Below are 23,138 nucleotides of genomic sequence, written 5' to 3' on the forward strand. Positions count from 1 at the left end.
CAGTATATATATTTACTCCTTAGAAATTACAATTCTGGATAGATTAGATCTAAGGTTGAGTGTGTGTATGATTTACACATTTATCTGCTTTTCATTTTATTTCTTTTTTTCTTTTTATGTCTTTGATGGGGAAACAGGGTACATCCAAGTAGAAGTATTGCTAAAGGTTAGTTAGAGGTAGTTCTAAAGGTTAATTAGGAAAAGGAAAGATAAATGTGAATGTAAAAGCTAGGATTACTCTTGGTACAAAATCCTTTAGTCCTAACCATGGAGGCACCATTCCAGTTTGGGTCCATTTTCTGGGTGGCCTGGCTTCTTTTCAGCACTAGCTGACCACCCCCGCCTCACAATGCCACATCCACGGCTGCCCCCAACTGCTCTACTCCGCTTGTGCTCCTGCAACTTCACCTCCACGCTTCACCAAGGAGACAGGCCTCACCTCTCCCTCTGCACTGTGGCCTCCCCGTCTTCTGCTTCAGAAGGGCAAGTGCCTCTGCTTTCATGGCCAGCCCTGCCCCTCTGCAGGCTCCTCACCCTTGTCCTCAGAGTTCCAAACTGTCTTTTGGCGGCTTCTTCCCTTTGACTGAAATGTGTTCGAGTTTCTGCTACCTTAGTGTTAAGACTTTCTCTAATCTTGCTTTCTCTTAACTCTCAACATACAGATCAGGGTCCAATGGACCTGATTTTATTCTTTTCATTCTAACTATTTGTAAGGATTGATACCTCATAACTTTTCTTTTTTCTTAGAGGTCTTCCAAAGAACAAAGAAAAAATTACTTTTAAAAATATATATGGAATAAAACTAATTTTTTCCTTGCAATTACCATATGGAACCTTTTATAAACCTAAATTACATCATAAAATGTTAATGATCTTATTTTTCCTCTGTCTGGAAACATTTTGCTATTTCATGATTCTAGGAATTATTTCATTACTAAACATTGATTATTCCCAACTATGCCAATTAAAATAAAATAAGAAAATGAGAGAATGATGAAATCGCTCTCAAAAGGATAATATAATAGGTGAAATAAACTGTCATCTTTTGGTTTTCTCATTGCATTGTCCAAAATATGGTGTCATCTTCCGAGAAAGTATAAAAGAAGATTGGAGATACCATTTCTGCTGTCTGCTTTTAGTTTGCACTGAATACCTTTGAAAATTGAGAATTTCTCACTGTCTATCAAAAATAACAAAGAGAAGAAAACTGCCAGGGGAAGATGTTTCAAAATTATGAGGCCAATCAGAAGATGAAGGCAAAGAGCCATTAGACTCCAGACGTTAATGATGATGATGAAATTGATAAGATAAATGAAATCTCAGAGTGTCTTTGTAAAATAATATCCTAGCTGAATTTTTACAAATTAAGAATTAATGAACAAAAATACATTCTTATACCTAAGAATGAAAATCAAATATGGCATTCTCATCCAATTAGTCATATGACTAGAAGTACTTGATCACACATTATTTTACTACAAAAATCTGGACCATTTTGTTTTGTCCAAAGGACTTAGGAGAGCATTCCTTCATATTTATTGTATCTATTATGATACAGATAACTTTGCAGTGCTTAAATTCTTTGCATTACCTATGTCTATCTGTATACATATATATTTACACTATCATGTGTAGATACCTACACACGTATATACACAAATCATGAAATATTATTCACCCTTCAAGAAAGATGGAAATCCTGTCACTTGCAATAACACAAATAAACCCAGAGGGCACTGTTGAGTAAAATAAGCCAAACTCAGAAGACAAATACCACATGTCCCTACTCAGATGGAATCTACAAAAGTCAAAGAGCAGAAGGGCAGGACAGCTGCTGCTAGGAGTTGGGGGAGGTGGTGATATGTGTGGAATGGACAGACAAATGCTACAAAAGATAAGTAAGTTCTAAAGATACAATGTATAATAACAGGATGATTATTTGTTAATATTGTGTTGAATCTATGAGAATAGATCTTAACTGTTCTCACACATACGTAAAATAGTTCACTATATGAGGCGATGGCTATGCAAATTAGCTTGATTATTTCATAGTCATTTCATAATGTAGATGCATATTAAAACATCACATTGTAGACCTGAAATATAGACAGCTTTGTCAGTTGTATCTCAATAAAGCTGGAAAAAAATAAAAATAACTTCGAACTGCCTTTCTTCAAGCTTTAGATCTGCTAAGTTCCTAATTTACTTGGCAAAAACAATTTGACTAAATGTATGTCTTTGTACTGGAGAAAATATTAGTAGCCTTAAAGTGGGTTTCCATTTCACCCTCACTTCATACCGTATCTATCTGGTAAGTTTAGTCATAGCCAACTGTTAAACAAACGCAAGGAATGCCTCGTAATGAAAGGAGTAAAGGTTTTTTTTTTTTTTTTTTTTTGTAGAGACAGAGTCTCACTTTATGGCCCTCGGTACAGTGCCGTGGCCTCACACAGCTCACAGCAACCTCCAACTCCTGGGCTTAAGCGATTCTCTTGCCTCAGCCTCCCGAGTAGCTGGGACTACAGGCGCCCGCCACAACGCCCGGCTATTTTTTGGTTGCAGTTTGGCCGGGGCCGGGTTTGAAACCGCCACCCTCGGTATATGGGGCCGGCGCCTTACCGACTGAGCCACAGGCGCCACCCAGGAGTAAAGGTTTTGATCGAAAGCTTACACAGGGTGCACCTTCAACCCTGTAGGTCATTCATTAATGCTGATGAGAATTCCATTTCTTTTTTTTCACTTTTCATTGAAAAGTTAAGACATCTGTAAACCCAGATTACTGAGCTCATAAGTCTATCTGTATTAGGCTATTTTGACAGGTAAAATGTATTATAGATCTAACTCCCTCTGTACATATTTCTCTCCCCTCAATTTAATAATCCCAAAAAGGACGCAGTAAGGAACATCCTGATCCTATAATACGCTTTTGTGTTTTCATTTATTTTGTGGACTCATTTCTAATTTAGTCATAGTGCCAGCTTTGCCATGATTTATGGTTGTAGTTTCTTTGTGTTTGGATATATATTTCTGTCAGCATAAAAATGTGTAGATTAATGTAGGCTGGCATATTTCAAAACTAAAAAAATTCTCATTAAAACTTCGAATAAGATTGTTTTTCACTGTCTTTTTATTCTCACTTCTGTCATTTTCTTGGTACTACTGCCAGGAATGTTGAAAGTTATGCAAACAAGTCATTGTTCTCCTCGCTTTCACTGCCAAAAATTCCCCCAAAGTAGCTCTCTCTGATTCTAAAGAGCTCAGGGAATGGGATACATTTTAGGCTTTGTGAAAAGGCACCAGATACTGTGTAGGTAATGGGAATGGTAGGAGAACCTCCCTGGCGAGACAGCTGAAGGGAGTCGGTAACGGTGTGCAGTACTGAATATTCACGGGGTGTGTTGTAGTTTACAAGTTTCTTTCCAAACTCTGGAAACATTTTCACAACAGCTTTCTGAGATAGTAGTATGAGTCTTCTTATCCTAGTTTTAAAGAGGAGGAAAGAAACTGAAGTATGGAAAGGTTAAGTTGCTTGCCACGAGTTAATGTTAGTAAATAATAAAGCTAGGACACCATTGAATATCACAGGGTGCCAGGCCCAAAGTTCCCCGAGTACATCATGATGCCTGAATAGCCAACCCATGCAGGAAGAATCAGGTGTAAAGATGGCGCTACGCTCACAGAAAACGCCCTCATCACAAAGCTGAGTGAACACTGAGAAGCAAACAAGGCTGATTTTGTGTAAACACTGTACCCTTCCCTGATGCTGACTAGGAAACTATGATCATATTCTTAATGAAAAAATGCGTAGGAAAAACATTCTGGGGAGCGTCAGAATAGCAGTAGTTAGACGGCTGGCCTGCAAACACCAGCTTCTCGACTGGACCCATCACAGGATGTTAAAAACCAGCTGCTATCAATTTAACTCCTTCTTAAAACATTAATTATTATAAAGATTCCACAAAGAACTTACCTGGTACTGTTGTGAACTTTGTATAAAGTTTATTGGAGGCTCACTTTGTTTACTCTTCAATCTTAAAATGTTATCAGCATACCCCCAGCTCAGGATGGCCGACCACTGGATGTCAGTGCTGTTCATGCTTCTCACACCTTAAGGAGAAGGAGAAACGAAAGTATAACGTGGCTATGGCTCAATTGTTATGTAACAGCCAAAAACAAACAAACAAACAAACAAATAAATAAATGGTTACAGGCTGAAATTTATTTTAGTTTTATTCATTTAATGCTAAGAAGTTCTCCAAGAGTGGAATCATATTCTTTTTCACTTATGTTGTTTTGGTTGGGATTTATTTGCTTAGAACTAAAATTTTTGTTACAAAATTGTTATAGTGGACAGTGATAGAAAATAAATGTGAACCAGACACTGTTTACATAACTTTCTAGATACCTGGCACTGAATAATCAGCATGGGTAACTATTAACGCTAGAAAGAGATCCCTACTAGAGTAGCAACACTACCCTGAGAAGGAATAATTTAATCCTGCCGACTTATGTGTAGACCTTCATTCTAGGAGGTTATGTTCTTCTCTCTCTCTCGTAGAATATGATATTATGTTCTTTTGGAGTACAGCTTTGGAAGTTTTGACATCCTTTCTCAGTCCTATTCATAATCTATGCCGAATATAGCTGACTTCAGCATAAATGCTGTAAATAGTATTGCCCTTGAAACTTGCAAAGTTTTTTCTTAAAGGAGAGAGAATGTATTTTATTTATTCCTATGCCTACCAGAATATAACAAATGAGCGTTATCTTAAATGAATCAACAGCGCGTTGAAAAATAATTCACAGACTTCTCTTTGTTTTGTTGACTAAACACCAAATGTTGACAACATCTGCAACGAAGGCATTAGGATATATTCACTAAATGTAAGCTTCTCTGAATACATGGATGCGCTGCTATGAAAAGGAACCACATATGGTGAATCTTGAGACCTTTCCAAATCTACCCGTGTCTGGGAAGCAGCAGGTGCTCATAACCCATGTTTCTAATTCCAGGAATACAAGATGCAATATATTTCTTTTTCTTCTTTCAGAAAAAAAAAACTTCTCCTTTACCTATTAGAACAATATATCTTAACTGGAACTTACAAGAGCATTGATTTTTAGCACTGGTAGGCATGGACTCAAGCCCCAGGGATTCTGATGCAGGGGACTCAAGCAAGTATATTTTGAAAAAAGCACCTCAGGCAATTCTGAGGCACAATCAATTCTCCAGTAATTGGTCTATATGGGCTTAAAATAATCAAAACCATCAAAGTGTAGGTGTTACAATGTATAATAAAGCAAACCACAGCCATCCTCACGGCAGTGCTCAACCCGTTTAGCTGTTAAGTAGACTTCTGCTGCAAGCTCCATTCAAGCGCAGTAGACACGCCTCGGGAAGGCCTCTGTGGACTGTCAGCAATGCGTCTATGCACAGAACAATGACACTGTTCCAGGTGCTCGGTATTTACAGCCCAATAAACACCTTGCGAGTCCTTGGAATGAACCAGGCACTGTGCTAATCAGTCTCATACATTATTTCACTAAATCTTTACAGTAAATGACCCCGTGACGTAAATCCTTTCATTATACCTATTTTATGGATCAAAATCCAAGCCTCATAAAGACTAGCTTTCCACACAGCTAGCAAGCAGCAGAGCTCCCCAGGCCAGGACTGAAACCGTTAGGTTAACTTCTCTGGACACACCTAGATTCTGACCAATCCCAAATATATTCTGCAAAGTACAGTGTAACTTGACACTAGGGCTAGGGCACATGAGGGCTTGTGACTGTAGGGACACAGATACAATAGGCTGAGAATGATATTTGACACATTTAAGTTCCATAAGGCTAAGTGACAGTATCAGCCCTTTCTCTTTTGCTCAATGGAGACAAACTTTAGTGTACTCTAATTCATTGTTTTGTTTTGTTGTTTTTTTGTAGAGACATTGTTTCACTTTACTGCCCTCAGTAGAGTGCCATGATGTCACAGGACTCACAGCAACCTCCAGCTCTTGGGCTTCCACGATTCTCCTGCCTCAGCCTCCTGAGCAGCTGGGACCACAGGCGTCCGCCACAACGCCCGGCTATTTTTTGGTTGCAGTTCAGCCGGGGCCGGGTTTGAACCCACCACCCTCGGTATATGAGGCCGGCGCCCTACTCACTGAGCTACAGGCGCCACCCTCTAATTCATTGTTTTAAAAAATAAATCATCCACGTATTTTGGTACTTTAAGTACTATTAGTAGTGAATTACCTCACAACTAATTGCAACATACTAATGAGAATAAACCACTGACATCACATTAATTATCATAGATTTACCTTATCCTGCTACCTTGTTACACTTAGGGGAAATGGTACGCCTTATTTCTAATAGCTACAAAAACAATTATTCATTTCTTAATAGAAATAAGAGTGGGCCTGAAAGAACTGTGGCCTGGCTAGTAAACTTAATTTCTTAAAGGGACTGATGCGGGAACAGTGCTGGCACCCTGCACTGCCGTGTGGATGGCAAGGCTAGACGTGGACTCTGAGGGGCACGGCATTTAACAGGCAATGCGGAGGCTAACAGTGCTGGCTGCTCAGAGGCATATGGCCCACGTGAGGCTTTCAGGCACAGCTGCGTGGGTACTACCTCACATGAACAATGAGTGCCCTTACTCATTCATTTTAGTGCTCAAAGTCTATGCCTAGTAAGTAGGGAGAGGATTTTTTTTTTTTTTAGACAGAGTCTCACTCTGTCACCTGGGTTGAATGCAGCGATGTCCTCATAGTTCACTGCTACCTCAAACTCTGGGGGTCAAGTGATCTTCCTGCCTCAGCCTCCTGAGTAGATGGGACTACAGGCACCTACCACCACACTTGGTTAACTTTCTCTCTCTTTTGTTGAGATAGAATCTCACTCTGTCACCTTGGGTAGGGGGCTATGGCATCATAACTCACAGCAATCTCAAATTCTTGGGCTTGAGCAATCCTCTTGTTTCAGCCTCCCAAGTAGCTGGGACTACAGGCACCTGCCATAACATCTGGCTAGTTTTTCTATTTTTAGTAAAGATGAGGGGGCGGGGGTTCCTCGCTCTTACTCAGGCTAGGCTGGTCTTGAACTTCTGAGCTCAAGTGATCCTCCTGCCTCAGCCTCCCAGAGTGCTAGGATTAAGCCACCCCCATGCCTGGCTGCAGGGAGAGTTTTTTTTGCATTCAGTGAAATGGTTCATTTGGAAAGCCTGAGGGATTACTTAAGTGGAAAAGATCCCTAGTTTTTCAGTGTCCAGGTGACAGTCAGAAATATGACAAGGCCTTGACTGCACAGTACTTTTCCACAAGTGGCTTTTAGTGAGACAGTACGTGGGAGTAAGAAGAAGACTGCTTTTCAGGGGTGTATGTTTAAAACCTATTTTCAAGTCTGTCCTGCCTCCCTTGTTTTGTCTTGTTTATTTGTTTAAATCCATGATTATGTCCTTTTTGGTTGGGGGGGACAGGATCTCACTCTGCTGACCATGCTGGAGTGCAGTGACACAATCACAGCATAACTCTTGGGCTCAAGCCATCTCCCTCCTCAGCCTCCTGAGTAGCTGAGACAACAGGCACTTGCCACCGTGCCTAGTTCCATGACTATATCCTCTGAAGTATTAGATTTGTTGGTCAAACATATCTGTTTATTCTGGGGTTCAAGAGCCTCAAAGTTTACATTTATATGAAATTGATAATGTTTTCATCTTATGAGCATAATCGTTTATTCGTTTCCTTCGAACCTCCCCTCTCATCTCAAATGGCACTGCACTTAATCTCATTTTTTTCATGTGTATACTTTAATTCCTACTTTGTACTAAATAACAAGTTTGAGCACAGCTTCCCACTAAGGACTCAGAAAACTTTAGAAGTAAAACAAAATGGCAGCACAGATGAGAAGGAAACATTCAAATCTTATGAAAGATACATCCAGAATGGTTTTGACTGTGTTATAATTTACCTTGTTCCTTGCTATACGTCATCAGAAGACAGAAATTACGGGACAGACCACAGATTGCTCTGGTGGGCAGAGCCTGGAGAGAGCCAAACCTTTCTCCGTGGGGCTGGCTAAAGCAGACCACAGGTACTGGCGCACTTGGGGAACCGACATACTCCCCCCATTTCAAACCTTTTATCCACGACAAAGGACTCTACAACCAAAAAAAGTGAAAGGTAAGATTTTTTTTTAAAAGGTTGTAAATATAGAATTAAATTGTAAATGAAGTAAGAGAAAGTAATATAAATAATAAGTTCTCTGAGGACAAGAATTATTTTATACTTTTACACTTCCTTATGCTCAGCATATATAGAAATATGTGTTCCTTGATTTTTATTCTGTGGCTCTGGCCTAACCTGCATTAAAATGTTTGCCTAATAATTCAAAATTCCTTGAAATTAGAGCAGAGAAAAGAAGAATTTAAGTACATCTCTTTCAATCGACCTAAAATACCTAAAGCTGACAGCTATAGCAGGACTGTGAATTGGTAGTATGCCAGGCCATACACCATGTCAACACAGGAAACCACCCAACTGTGAGCTCCCTGAAGACAGGGAGCACTTCTGACTTGTCTACGCACCTAGAACACAAGTTTTTTTTATTGTTTGGGATTTATTGAGGGTACAGAGAATTAGGTTACACTGATTGCACTTGTTAGATAAAGTCCCTTCTTTTTTTTTTTTGAGCTAGGGTCTCATTTTGTCACCCCTGGTAGAATGCTATGGCATCACAGCTCACAGCAACTTCTAACTTCTAACTCTTGGGCTCAAGCGAGTCTCTTGCCTCAGCCTCCCGAGTAGCTGGGACAATAGGCATCTGCCACATCACCTGGCTATTTTTAGAGGTGAGGTTTTGCTCTGGCCCAGGCTGGTCTTGAACCTGTGAGCTTAGGCAATCTACCCACCTCAGCCTCCCAGAGTGCTGGGATTATAGGCATGAGTCATCGCGCCTGGCCCAAAGTCCCTCTTATAATTGTGTCCTGCCCCCAAGAGGTGTGCCATACACTGTGACCCCCAATACACCCCTCCTCCCTTCTCCCTATTCCCTCATTCCCCCATCCCACCCCTTATATTAAATGGGGGAATGGTATTCCATGGTATACGTATACCACAGCTTGTTAATCCATTCTTGGGCTGTTTCCACATTTTGGTGATTGTAAATTGAGCTGCGATAAACAGTCTAGTGCAAATGTCCTTATGATAAAAGGATTTTTTTATTCTGGGTAGATGCCTCATAATGGGATTGCAGGATCAAATGGGAGGTCAGATTTGAGTTCTTTGAGGATTCTCCATATTTCCTTCCAAAAAGGTTGTATTAGTTTGCAGTCCCACCAGCAGTGTAAAAGTGTTCCCTTCTCTACACATCCATGCCAGCATCTGCAGCTTTGAGACTTTCTGATGTGGGCAATTCTCACTGGGGTTAGGTGGTATCTAAGGGTAGTTTTGATTTGCATTTCTCTGATGACTAGGGACGATAAGCATTTTTTCATGTTTGTTATCCAGTCATCTGTCTTCTTTAGAGATGGTTCTATTCATCTCCCTTGCCCAGTGAGATAGGGGATTGTTTGGTCCTTTTTTGTTGATTAATTTGAGTTCTCTATAGATCCTAGTTATCAAGCTTTTGTCTGATTTATAATATGCAAATATCTTTTCCCATTCTGACGGTTGTTTTTTTACTTTGGTTGTTGTTTCCTTAGCTGTACAGAAGCTTTTCAGCTTAACTAAGTCCCATTTATTTATTTTTGTTGTTGTTGCAATTGCCATGGAAGTCTTCCTTCATGAAGTCTTTCCCCAGGCTGTTATCTTCAAGTGTTTTCCCCACCTTTTTTTAAGGATTTTTATTGTTTTGTGCCTTATATTTAAATCTTTTATCCATCTTGATCTAATTTTTGTAAATGGTGAGAGGTGCAGGTCCAGTTTCAGTCTTTTACATGTGGTTATCCAGTACTCCCGACACCATTTATTGAACAGGGGTTCTTTTCCCCAGTGTATGTTCTTGTTTGGTTTATCAAAATATCAGGTGGCTGTAAGATGTTAGTTTCATCTCATGGTTTTCTATTCAGTTCCAAATGTCAATGTCTCTATTTTTGTGCCAATACCATGCTGTTTTAATCACTATGGCCTTATAATATAGCCTAACATCTGGTAGGGTGATATACCCAGCTTTATTTTTATTACTAAGAATTGCCTTGGATATATGGGTTTTTTTTCTGGTTCCATATAAAATAATCATTTTTTTCCAAATCTTGAAAATATGATGATGTTATTTTAATGGAGATTGCATTGAATCTATACATTGCTTTGGGAAGTATAGACATTTTAATAATGTTGACTCTTCCCAGCCATGAGTATGGTATGTTCTTCCATTTGTTAGTATCTTCTGCTATTTCTTTTCTTAGAGTTTTGTAATTCACAGTAGGTTCTTAAGAGATTTTTGATAAATGGAAAAGTGTTTATCTATGGAGCTTATTGAGAGGACTATAGCATCTCTAGAAATTGCCAGTAAGAACTAGAGAAGAGGGAGGAGGGAGGGCATTTCGGGGACCTCACCTAATGTGCAGGATGCAATGGTACATTTCAAAACTGTTAAGAAATGAGTATAATTGTGATGGATGTGTTACTTAGTTCAATGTAAGCATTTCACATTGTATATGGAAGCAGTACCCTGAACCCCATAAATGCATCAATGTACAAAGTTATGATTTAATAAAAAACAATTAAAAAATAAATAAAAATGTAGGAAGAAAAAAAAAAGAACCTAGAGAAGAAAAGAGACAAGAAGGAGTTGCTAGTAAAAAATCAAAGAAGGGGTGGAGCTTGAAGTACAGTAGGATTTGGGTACAAAAACACAAGGCAAGACTCTGTATAGAGTGATGCCCACGTGTCGGCCCATGAACAATAATGAAAATATTTCCTCCATTTCAAGTAAAAATAATTACCTAGAAATTCTGAAATCAAGCAGAGAAGAAACTATGTCCTTTTAAAGAGCTTCTCCCAATAGTTGTATTTTTTTTGACTATTTCATCATCTATTAATGTCTTCTTTTTTAATGGATTTTTTCCCCCTTTTTAAGACATTCAAAAGTTTAGTTTTACTTTTGGGTCTTCAGAGGACATGGTACATACACCTAGTAAAAACAATACACTAAGCAATTTTCAGGCAATTCCACAAAAAAACCCCTAGTGATTTTCAGTGAAATTTGCTTATGTCATTTTCCAAATGAATAAATAAAAAAAAAGGGCATCATTGACCTACACATCAACTTAATAAGGAATAAGTATAGGATGGTGCAGTGGCTCATGCCTATAATCCTAGCACTCTGGGAGGCTGAGGAGGGTGGATTGCTTGAGCTCACGAGTTCAAGACCAGCCTGAGCAAAAGCAAGACCCTATCTCTACTAAAAATAGAAAAACTGAGCAAGAGGATCACTTGAACCCAAGAGTTGGAGGTTGCTGTGAGCTATGATGCCACAGCACTCTACCCAGGGAAACAGCTTGAGACTCCGTCTCCAAAACAAAACAAAACAAAGCACAACAACAAGTATAGTAGGAAATTAAATGGCACATGTTAATGGATGTACTGTGAAATTATTTTGACATGTTAAGGTAACAGAGCTTAGTTAAAAATTGTGATGATTTGTGATACTTCAGAAACAGAGTAGACTTGCATCAATATCAAAATTTAGCTTTCTACCATGAAACTCAACACTGGTGATTTGGCTTCAGTAAACAACATTGCCTATCATATTAATATTTTAAAATTAAATTGGTTGAATAAATTTTGTTTGTATTTAACATGTAAATTTGACATGTGATCTATGAACATAAAGCATTTACATTTAGTGTTCTGTCTGACATAAAGTAATGTTATTTATGGATAAACAACCAAAACGAGGTCTGTGAAAACCTTTTCATCTTGAATGGATCACAGCTTCCTGCCGTTTGCGATCACGGCCTTATTTTATCTTTAAGGCCCTTAATGACCTCTTTCTCTTGCCCGTTCATTTTCTGTGATTTCTTTCTGCAAACTTCTGTACCTTATAATTCACATTCTACCACCTATGCTGCTTTTATAATGAAGAACCAAGTTGAAGATTAAAATCCATTTTACTTTTAAGGCTTGCTTGCTTTATTTTTCTATTCCAAAGTAAAAATTATACCTACTTTATACTTTTTATGATCACGATCTGTGGAGGCCAGAGAAATACATGTAAAGTTTCTCCTTAAGAGTAACATCCATAGCTCTGGTTGGTTGAAGATGATTACCAGGACCAGGCTGTGCATGTGTACACTGGCATACCTGTGTTTCAACTGTTCTCTAGTCCTGATGGTTCCTCTCCTCTATTTTGTCACTGCATGGGATGCTTTCTCTGGTAATGACCCTTCTATTTGCTCAGTAAGGGAGGCTGCTGTCAAACACAAAGCAATTCTTTTTTCCTCTGAGCTCTCCAAAGCTCTCTTCATATTCCTAACACGGCATTTACCTTACATGGGACATTGTTTTTGCTGACTGCACCTATCTTACACTGCTTGGTTCAGGACCAAGCTATTCATTTCTGCGTTCCCAGAACCTGAGACAGGGCCTTGTATTGCAGGAGTCTAATCAGGTTTTGCTGAAATCTAAATGACGTACCGGATAAGAGATTTCTTTGACCTGTTCTCGAGTCTCCCTGAAAGCAAACTGTACTAACAGCCCCACGGCAGCTGGAAGCTCTCCTTCAATGTTGAGCTTGGCTCCTGATCTGCTTGCATGGGCTGTGTGGAACAGCTGCCGGGGGGTTTGCCCATAGGTTTTTATCATGGTTTCCAGTGCCCGCCTCTGAACTGGATCTTCAACTGCAGAGACATCCATTCCAAAATATGTCTGTAGAGTAAAGGAGGAAAAGAACAAGAGACAATAAAGCAAGACTTGGCAATGATACCAAAGGAGAAAATAATACTTGCTTTTATTTTCTAGCCAAAGGTTTACTCTTCTCTATTTCAAATGGAAATGATTTTAAAATGTTTTTGATCAGGTTAACAATCATTAATGAACTCACTGAGATCAGACTAGAAGTAATCAATGTTTCTGAATGGGTGAACAAAAATAGCATATCTTGACTGATTCATTTCAATTAGGTATGTTTATAAAAGTGCTTTCTAACTTAAGACCTAAGAATATGAATACCATCATGCATAATACTTTACATATAATACTACTATAGAAATAATTATTGGAGAAGTTGGTTGTCCAAAGTGATATATAGGAAAAGGCAAAAATGACATTAAAACACAACACTGGCAGGTAGTTCAAACAGCATTATTGGAGAGAGCTGAGCCCACTGACACCACTCAGGAACAAACCAACCAAAAGGACTAAAAGCAGGGAGAGCTGGGAGGGTGTTGGGGGAAGAACCCTGATTATCAGTTCCACTTCCGAGGGCAGAAACTTGGAAAAATAGTGAAGAAAAGAAACCTGACAACAATGCTTGGAGTAGGAGGTAGAGCAAGATGGCGGCCGAGTAACAGCTTCCCTGCAACTGGGCACAGTGAGTCTGGGGAGATAAGACTCCAGGCATCTCTGGCTGGTGGGATCTGCCTATAATGATCACTTTGAGGATACAGGGAGTCAGCAAGGGACTTCTGGACCCCAAGAGGAGGACAAAAACAGTGGAAAACTGGCAAGTGGTTACGAGTGTTTGATCGACCTAATCCCGCTGGCAGCCGTAAGTACACCAGCAGTGAGACTGCAAACCAGAAAGGCCTTACCAGTGAACTGTTTCAGCGTTTGTGGACTTGGCACTCAGTTGAACTGCCTTGGGGAGAGCTTGAGCAGGAGTGCGGAGAACTTTGGGCATTTTCTAGGGCCCCAGACTGAGCCGCTGAGCCGGACAGAGCTAATAGTGTTCAGCTGTGGGCTGCAGGGAGCCATTGTGAGAGAACTGCCCCATCAAGCTCTGCCCTCAGCCTTGCAGAGCAAGGATCGGGTGGGAGCTAGTAACATAGTGACTGAGCAGCGTAAAGGCGGGGACGGAGCTGCCTTACAGCCTTAACCCTCAGGGGCACAGTGAGACTGGTTTTGGCACACTGGAGCCTAGGGCTGTTGCCCTGGGTAGAGTGCCATGGCATCACAGCTCATAGCAACCTCAAACTCCTGGGCTTGGTGCCACCTGGACCTCCATAAGAGCTGTGCTGCAACCCCAGACCGGTGACCCACGCCCGTCAGGCCTCTGCATGCTGTGATCAGGAACTGCGGGAGCTGCGCAACCCTGCGTCCTCCCTCCTGTACCCTTCCTGCCTCTACATAAGCCAGCTCGTCTGGCCAGGGACTCTGGTAGCTGCATGCCCTCCAGAGCCCTCCCTGCCTCTGCGCAGAGCCCTTCTCCTGGCCAGAGACTGCTGGAGCCTTGGGTTCTCTGTGCCAAAGTCACTGGGCACAAGGCACTCCCAGAACTGTGCGCACCACCTCCCGCCCTGTTGCTGGATCCAGGTGCATCACACTCCAGAGCTGCTTCCACAACCAGAACTCCCTGGCTGGGGCATCCCCAGAGGAACCACACAGGGTCACTCCCTACAAAGATCCAGCAACAATAGAGCGATCCTTCTGGGGTCTAATCTTGGAGAGACACCTCTCCAACTCTGAGGACGGCCAGAGGCAACGGTGAAAAACAATCATGAGGACAAATCAGCAGAAAAACTCTGGCCATATGAATAATCAGAGTAGATCAACTCCCCCAAGTATCAATGGGGCAGACACAGCACAAGATTCCACGCACAAACAAATAGCTGAGATGTCAGAAATCGAATTCAGAATCTGGATAGTAAATAATTTTGAATTAGAATTCCAAGCATTAACCCAAAACATATCTCAAGAATTCAACAAATTCAAAGACCAAATGAGACAAGAAGTTGCAGCCCTCAAAGATCTGAGAAACACAGTAGAATCCCTCAGTAACAGAATGGAGCAAGCAAAAGAAAGATTTCTGACATTGAAGACAAAGCTTTCGAACACTCCCAAACTCTCAAAGAGGAAGAGAAATAGAGGGCAAAAACAGATCTCTCTCTCAGAGAGCTCTGGGATAATTTGAAGAAAACCGATACTCATCTTCTAGAGATCCCCAAAAGTGACAAAGTGGCTTCACAAGGCACAGAGTCTCTTCTCCATGAGATTATGAAGGAGAACTTTCCAGACATGCCAAGAGATTCAGAAATTCAGATAGCAGACAGTTTCAGAACTCCAGCACAACTCAACCCAAATAAGACATCCCCCAGAGACATCATAATCAACTTCATAAAGGTAATATGAAGGAGAAAATACTGAAAGCAGCCAGACGAAAGAAAACCATCACCTACAAGGGCAAGAATATTAAAATAACTGCAGATCTCTCTGCTGAAAACATTCAAGCTAGAAGAGGATGGTCATCAACTTTTAATCTCCTAAAACAAAATAACTTTCAACCCAGGATCCTGTACCCAGCAAAACTGAGTTTCATTTATGACAGAGAAATTAAATACTTCATTGACATTCACATGTTGAAGAGATTTGCCATAACTAAACCAGCTCTCCAGGATATTCTCAGACCCATCCTCCATAAAGACCAGCGTAATCCTCCACCACAGAAGTAAACCCACCCAGAAAATTTTGATCAAATTCCAACTTCCACAGTCGCAAAAGGATTAAAAATGTCCACAAGACTCTCAAAAGGCTTATCAATATTCTCAATTAATGTGAGTGGTTTAAATTGTCTTAGTCTAAAGAGGCACAGGTTGGCTGACTGGATACAAAAATTCAAGCCAGATATATGCTGCATACAAGAATCGCATCTTACATTAAAAGACAAATATAGACTCAAGGTGAAGGGATGGTCATCTATACTCCAGGCAAATGAAAAGCAGAAAAAAGCAGGCGTTGCAATCCTGTTCGCAGACGCAATAGGCTTTAAACCAACCGAAATAAGAAAGGATAACAATGGACACTTCATATTTGTTAAAGGTAATACTCAATATGATGAGATTTCAATAATTAATATTTATGCACCCAACCAGAACACACCTCAATTTAGAAGAGAAAATCTAACACACATGAGCAACTTGATTTCCTCCAGTTCCATAATAGTTGGAGATTTTAATACCCCTTTAGCAGTGCTGGATACATCCTCCAAAAAGAAGCTAAGCAAAGAAATTTTAGATTTAAACTTAACCATTCAACATCTGGACTTAACAGACATCTACAGAACATTTTATCCCAACAAAACTGAATACATGTTCTTCTGATCAGCCCATGGAACATACTCCAAAATCGACCGTATCCTAGGCCACAAATCTACCCTGAGCAAATTTAAAAAAATAGAAATTATTCCTTGCATCTTCTCAGACCACCAAGGAATAAAGTCGAACTTAATAACAACAGGAACCTGCATACCCATACAAAAAACATGGAAGCTGAAAAAAAAAAAATCATGGAAGCTAAACAACCTTATGCTGAAGGATAGATGGGTTACAGACGAGATTAAGAAGGAAATCACCAAATTTTTGGAACAAAACAACAATCAAAACACAAATTATCAGAACCTCTGGGATATTGCAAAGGCAGTCCTAAGAGGGAAATTTATAGCACTGCAAGCCTTCCTCAAGAAAACGGAAAGAGAGGAAGTTAATAACTTAATGGGACATCTCAAGCAACTGGAGAAGGAAGAACACTCCAACCCCAAACCCAGCAGAAGAAAAGAAATAACCAAAATCAGAGCAGAATTAAATGAAATTGAAAACAAAAGAATTATACAACAGATCAATAAATCCAAAAGGTTTTCTGAAAAGATCAATAAAATAGATAAACCTTTGGCCAACCTAACCAGGAAAAAAAGAGTAAAATCTCTAATTTCATCAATCAGAAATGGTAACGATGAAATAACAAGAGACCCCTCAGAAATTCAAAAAATCCTTAACGAATACTACAAGAAACTCTACTCTCAGAAATATGAAAATCTGAAAGAAATTGACCAATACCTGGAAGTATGCCACCTACCAAGACTTAGCCAGAATGAAGTGGAAATGTTGAACAGGCCTATATGAAGTTCTGAAATAGCATCAACTATACAAAATCTCCCTAAAAAGAAAAGCCCAGGACCAGACGGCTTTACATAAGAATTCTACCAAACCTTTAAAGAAGAACTAGTACCTATATTACTAAACCTCTTTCAAATATAGAAAAAGAAGGAATATTACACAACACATTCTACGAAGCAAATATCAATAATCAATATCAATAATATAACCAATATAATATAACCAATATCACTAATCAATATTCATGCAAAAATACTCAATAAGATCCTAACAAACAGAATCCAACAACATATCAACAAAATTATACACCATGACCAAGTGGGATTTATCCCAGGGTCTCAAGGCTGGTTCAATATACGTAAATCTATGAATGTAATTCAGCACATAAACAAACTAAAAAATAAGGAACATATGATTCTTTCAATTGATGCAGAAAAAACTTTTGATAATGTCCAGCATCCCTTCATGATCAGAATTCTTAAGAAAATTGGTATAGAAGGGACATTTCTTAAACTAATAGAGGCCATCTACAGCAAACCCACAGCCAATACATATTGAATGGAGTTAAATTGAAATCATTTCCACTTAGATCAGAACCAGGCAAGGTTGCCCATGGTCTCCATTGCTGTTTAACATTGTAATGGAAGTTTTAGCTATTGCAATTAGGGAAGAAAAGGCGATCAAGGGTATCCACATAGGGTCAGAAGAGATCAAACTTTCGCTCTTCACAGATGATATGATTGTATATCTGGAAAACACTAGGGATTCTACTACAAAACTTTTAGAAGTGATCAAGGAATACAGCAATGTCTCAGGCTACAAAATCAACACCCATAAATCTGTAGCCTTTATATATACCAACAATAACCAAGCCGAAAAAATAGTCAAGGACTCTATTCCTTTCACAGTAGTGCCAAAGAAGATGAACTATTTGGGAGTATACCTAACAAAGGACGTGAAAGATCTCTACAGAGAGAGCTATGAAACTTTAAGAAAAGAAATAGCTCGTGCTTGCTTCGGCAGCACATAATACTAAGAAATAGCTGAAGATGTTAACAAATGGAAAAACATACCATGCTCATGGCTGGGAAGAATCAACATTCTTAAAATGTCTATACTACCCAAAGCAATATATAATTTTAATGCAATTTCTGTTAAAGCTCCATTGTCATATTTCAAAGATCTTGAAAAAATAATACCTCGTTTTATATGGAATCAGAAAAAAACCTCGCATAGCCAAAACATTACTCAGCAATAAAAACACAGCAGGAGGAATCAAGCTACCAGACCTCAGACTGTACTATAAATTGATAGTGATCAAAACAGCATGGTATTGGCACAAAAACAGAGAAGTAGATGTCTGAAACAGAATAGAGAACCAAGAGATGAATCCAGCTACTTACTGTTATTTGATCTCTGACAAGCCAGTTAAAAACATTCAGTGGGGAAAAGATTCCCTATTTAACAAATGGTACTGGGTAAACTGGCTGGCAACCTGTAGAAGATTGAAACTGGACCCACACCTTTCACCATTAACTAAGATAGACTCTCAATGGATAAAAGACTTAAACTTAAAACATGAAACTATAAAAATACTTGAAGAAAGTGCAGGGAAAACTCTTGAAGGAATCGGCCTGGGTGAATATTTTATGAGGACGACTCCCCAGGCAATTGAAGCAGTATCAAAAATACACTACTGGGACCTGATCAAACTAAAAAGCTTCTGCACAGCCAAGAACATAGTGAGTAGAGGAAGCAGACAGCCCTCAGAATGGGAGAAAATATTTGCAGGTTATACCTCTGATAAAGGTCTAACAACCAGAATCCACAGAGAACTGAAACGTATTAGCAAGAAAAGAACACGTGACTCCATCTCAGGGTGGGCAAGGGACTTGAAGAGAAACTTGTCTAAAGAAGACAGATTCATGATCTACAAACACATGAAAAAAAGCTCATCATCCTTAATCATCAGAGAAATGCAAATCAAAACTACTTTGAGATATCACCTAACCCCAGTAAAAGTAGCCCACATAACAAAATCCCAAAATCAGAGATGTTGGCGTGGATGTGGAGAAAAGGGCACACTTCTACACTGTTGGTGGGAATGCCCACTAATACGTTCCTTCTGGAAGGATGTTTGGAGAATACTTAGAGACCTAAAACTAGACTGCCATTCGATCCTATAATTCCTTTACTAGGTTTATACCCAGAAGACCAAAAATCACAATATAACAAAGACATCTGTACCAGAATTTTTATTGCAGCCCAATTCATAATTGCTAAGTCATGGAAGAAGCCCAAGTGCCCATCGACCCACGAATGGACTACCAAATAGTGGTACATGTATACCATGGAATATTATGCAGCCTTAAAGAAAGATGGAGACTTTACCTCTTTCATGTTTACATGGATGGAGCTGGAAAATATTCTTCTTAGCAAAGTATCTCAGGAATGGAAGAAAAAGTATCCAATGTACTCAGCCCTACTATGAAGCTAAATTATACCTTTCACATGAAGGCTATAACCCAACTATAGCACAAGACTATGAGGAAGGGGCCAAGAAAGAGGAAGGGAGGGGGGAGGTTAGGGTGGAGGGAGGTAACAGGTGGGGCCACACCTACGGTGCATCTTAGAATGGGTACAGGCGAAACTTACTAAAGGCAGAATACAAATGTCTACATACAATAACTAAGAAAATGCCATGAAGGCTACGTTGAACAGTTTGATGAGAATATTTCAGATTGTATATGAAACCAGCACATTGTACCCCCTGATTGCACTAATGTACACAGCTATGATTTAACAATTAAAAAAAACAAACAAAGAAAAACAAAGAAGCATTATTTAGGTTCTAATGAAAATTGTAAGTGAATCTGAAAGAGCAGCAATAAAAATTCCAGTTCTTTAATGTAAAGGATATTATTATATGTTTCCTCTTAACGTTATCATCCCTTAAAGTCAGACAAAGAACATCCTGCAGTCAGTAACTGAGTACAGTCCAAACAGCGTGCGGTCAGTAACCGAGTACGATCCGAAGAATGTGCGGACAGTAACCGAGTATGGACTGAACAACATGCAGACAGTAACCGAGTATGGACTGAACAACATGCAGACAGTAACTGAGTATGAACTGGCCATATTTGGTGCATACCCACTTGGACAGTTTAGCTTTTAGCATTTAATCAGTTACAGCAACTTTCTCATTTACATATCTAAATATAACATTTCTGTAAGTGCCCAAATAAAGACACTTTACAAATTACATAATCTTAAACACTTCTCCCCTCACTATCACTCCCAGCACCAGGGATCAAATACTTATTACAGATGCTGATCTAAGCTGGGATATTTGTAATGGCTTTGGGATGGAGTGTTCTATATGTTCTATATGTGTCTATCAAGCACAGTTGTTCTAGAGTCTCATTTAAATCTCTTATATCTTTGTTTCATTTCTGTTTAGAGGATCTGTCCAGCTCTGTAAGAGGAGTGTTAAGGTCCCCTGTTATTATGGTATTATCAGATATCATATTGCTCAGACTGAGTAAGGTCTGTTTCAAGAATCTGGGAGCATTTAAATTGGGTGCATAGATATTTAGAATTGAAATGTCTTCTTGTTGTATTTTTCCCTTGACCAATATAAAGTGACCATCTTTGTCTTTTTTGACTTTAGTTGCTTTAAATCCACATGTATCTGAAAATAAGATTGCAACTCCTCTTTTCTTCTGAATTCCATTTGCCTGAAAAATTGTCTTCCAACCCTTGACTTTAATTTGTCTTTTGAAGCCAGGTGTGTTTCTTGCAGACAGCAAATGGATGGCTTGTGTTTTTTTTTTTTTTCTTTTTTTTTTATTGTTGGGGATTCATTGAGGGTACAATAAGCCAGTTACACTGATTGCAATTGTTAGGTAAAGTCCCTCTTGCAATCATGTCTTGCCCCCATAAAGTGTGACACACACTAAGGCCCCACCCCACTCCCCCCCTCTCTCTTTCTGCTTCCCCCCCCATAACCTTAATTGTCATTAATTGTCCTCATATCAAGATTGAGTACATAGGATTCATGCTTCTGATGGCTTGTGTTTTTTAATCCAGTCAACCAATCTATGTCTCTTCAGGGGGGAATTCAAGCCATTAACATTTATTGAGATAACTGATAAGTGTGGTGGTATTCTATTCATCTTATTTTGTGAGAGTCCATTGCTTAGTTTTATCTTTTGCATCAGTGTGGAGGTTAGGTTCTGTCCTTTAATTTCTGAGTTCTTACTTTGCTGCTGATCCATTGTGGTGGTCAGTGTGCAGAACAGGTTGAAGTATTTCCTGTAGAGCTGGTCTTGTTGTGGCGAATTTCCTCAATGTTTGTATATCCGTAAATGATTTGATTTCCCCGTCAATTTTGAAGCTTAGCTTAGCAGGGTACAGAATTGTGGGCTGGAAATTGTTCTGTTTAAGTAGATTAAAGGTAGATGACCATTGTCTTCTTGCTTGGAAAGTTTCATTAGAGAAGTCTGCGGTCACTCTGATGGATTTGCCCCTGTAGGTCAACTGGCGCTTACTCCTGGCAGCTTGCAGAATCTTTTCTTTTGTCTTGACTTTGGACAGGTTCATCACAATGTGTCTTGGAGAAGCTCGGTTAGAGTTGAGGCGACCTGGGGTCCGATATCCCTCTGAAAGCAGTGTGTCAGAATCTTTGGTGATATTTGGGACATTTTCTTTTATAATATTCTCTAGTATGGCTTCCATTCCTCTGGGGCATTCTTCTTCCCCTTCTGGAATTCCTATAACTCGTATGTTGGAACGCTTCATAAAGTCCCATAATTCTGACAGTGAACGTTCTGCTTTCTCTCTCTTCTTTTCTGCCTCTTTTACTATCTGAGTTATCTCAAAAACTTTGTCTTCTACCTCTGAAATTCTTTCTTCTGCATGGTCTAACCTGTTGCTGATACTTTCCATTGCATCTTTAACTTCCCTGATTGACTGTTTCATTTCCTTCAGCTCTGCTATATCCTTTTTATATTCTTCATATCGTTCATCTCTGATTTGATTCTGTTTTTGGATTTCCTTTTGGTTATTTTCCACTTTATTAGCAGTTTCCTTCATTGTTTCCATCATTTCTTTCCTTGTTTTCAACATGTGTATTCTAAATTCCCTTTCTGTCATTCCTACCATTTCTGTATAGGTGGAATCCTCTGCAGTAGCTACCTCGTGGTCCCTTGGTGGGGTTGTTCTGGACTGGTTCTTCATGTTGCCTGGAGTTTTCTGCTGATTCTTCCTCATGGGTGATTTCTTTTATCTGTTTCCTTGCCCTAATTTTCCTTTCACTTCCTCTTGCTCTTTAAGTTCTCGTGCCTGTGGAAGTTGCAGGTGGGTTTAGACGGATTGAACACACGTGACCATTTGCCGGTTTTCCACTGTTTTAGTCCTCCTCTTGGGGTCCAGAAGTCTCTCGTTGACTCCCTGTATCCTCTCAGGGGTGATGATAGGCAGATCCCACCAGCCAGAGATGCCTGGAGTCCTATATCCCCAGACTCACGGTGCCCAGATGCAAGGAAGCTGTTACTCGGCTGCCATCTTGCTCCGCCCGAAACTACCTCTTCTGTGAACTGTTTTGGTGTCCTTGGACTTGGCAATGAGTTGAACTGCCTTGGGGAGGGCCTGAGCGGGAGGGCGGAGAACCTTGGCTGTTGTCTAGGGCCCCAGTCTGAGCCGCTGAGCCAGACGGAGCCAACAGTCTGAACTTAATTCTTAATTCAGAGGCTGTGCACTTAATCACTACACTTTGTTTTACCCTAAAGAATTAGTGAAAATTCCATTCAGATGAAAATTACCTTGTATATTTTAGTCTTTTGATACTTTTAATGTAAATTTTATATGAGAATAACTGAAAAGATGATGCAAGATGGTGGGAACAGGGTATACTGAGGTTAGTGTCAAAATTCCAAACTGCTTTAAAAATCACATTTTAGGATCAAATGTAAATGAAGCTGAATAATTACACCTGAAGTCTTGCCTTTATTTTGTATTTGGTGGAACTACTTTAAGCTGAAGGAATTTGCTGAACAGCGCATGCAGGAAGGACTTTATGCCCGTTCCC

At 39.7% G+C, this 23,138-nt stretch overlaps 1 protein-coding gene across 9 annotated transcripts in view; it reads right to left on the reverse strand.

Moving 5' to 3' along the window:
* The window catches only part of LYST (lysosomal trafficking regulator), a 205,892-nt gene that overhangs the window by 18,134 nt on the left and 164,620 nt on the right, over window positions 1–23,138 (reverse strand). For 8 of the 9 annotated variants that reach the window (XM_053605218.1, XM_053605216.1, XM_053605215.1 and 5 more), the window contains 3 exons: window positions 12,639–12,869; window positions 7,972–8,161; window positions 3,971–4,107 (listed from right to left, as the gene is read on the reverse strand). In XM_053605218.1, the coding sequence (XP_053461193.1) occupies window positions 3,971–4,107; window positions 7,972–8,161; window positions 12,639–12,869 (558 nt within the window). The remainder of the gene's footprint in view (window positions 1–3,970; window positions 4,108–7,971; window positions 8,162–12,638; window positions 12,870–23,138) is intronic. The other variant, XM_053605217.1, reaches the window with a different exon arrangement.

This window comes from Nycticebus coucang, chromosome 10 (genome assembly GCF_027406575.1).
Source record: "Nycticebus coucang isolate mNycCou1 chromosome 10, mNycCou1.pri, whole genome shotgun sequence".
NCBI lineage: Eukaryota > Metazoa > Chordata > Mammalia > Primates > Lorisidae > Nycticebus > Nycticebus coucang.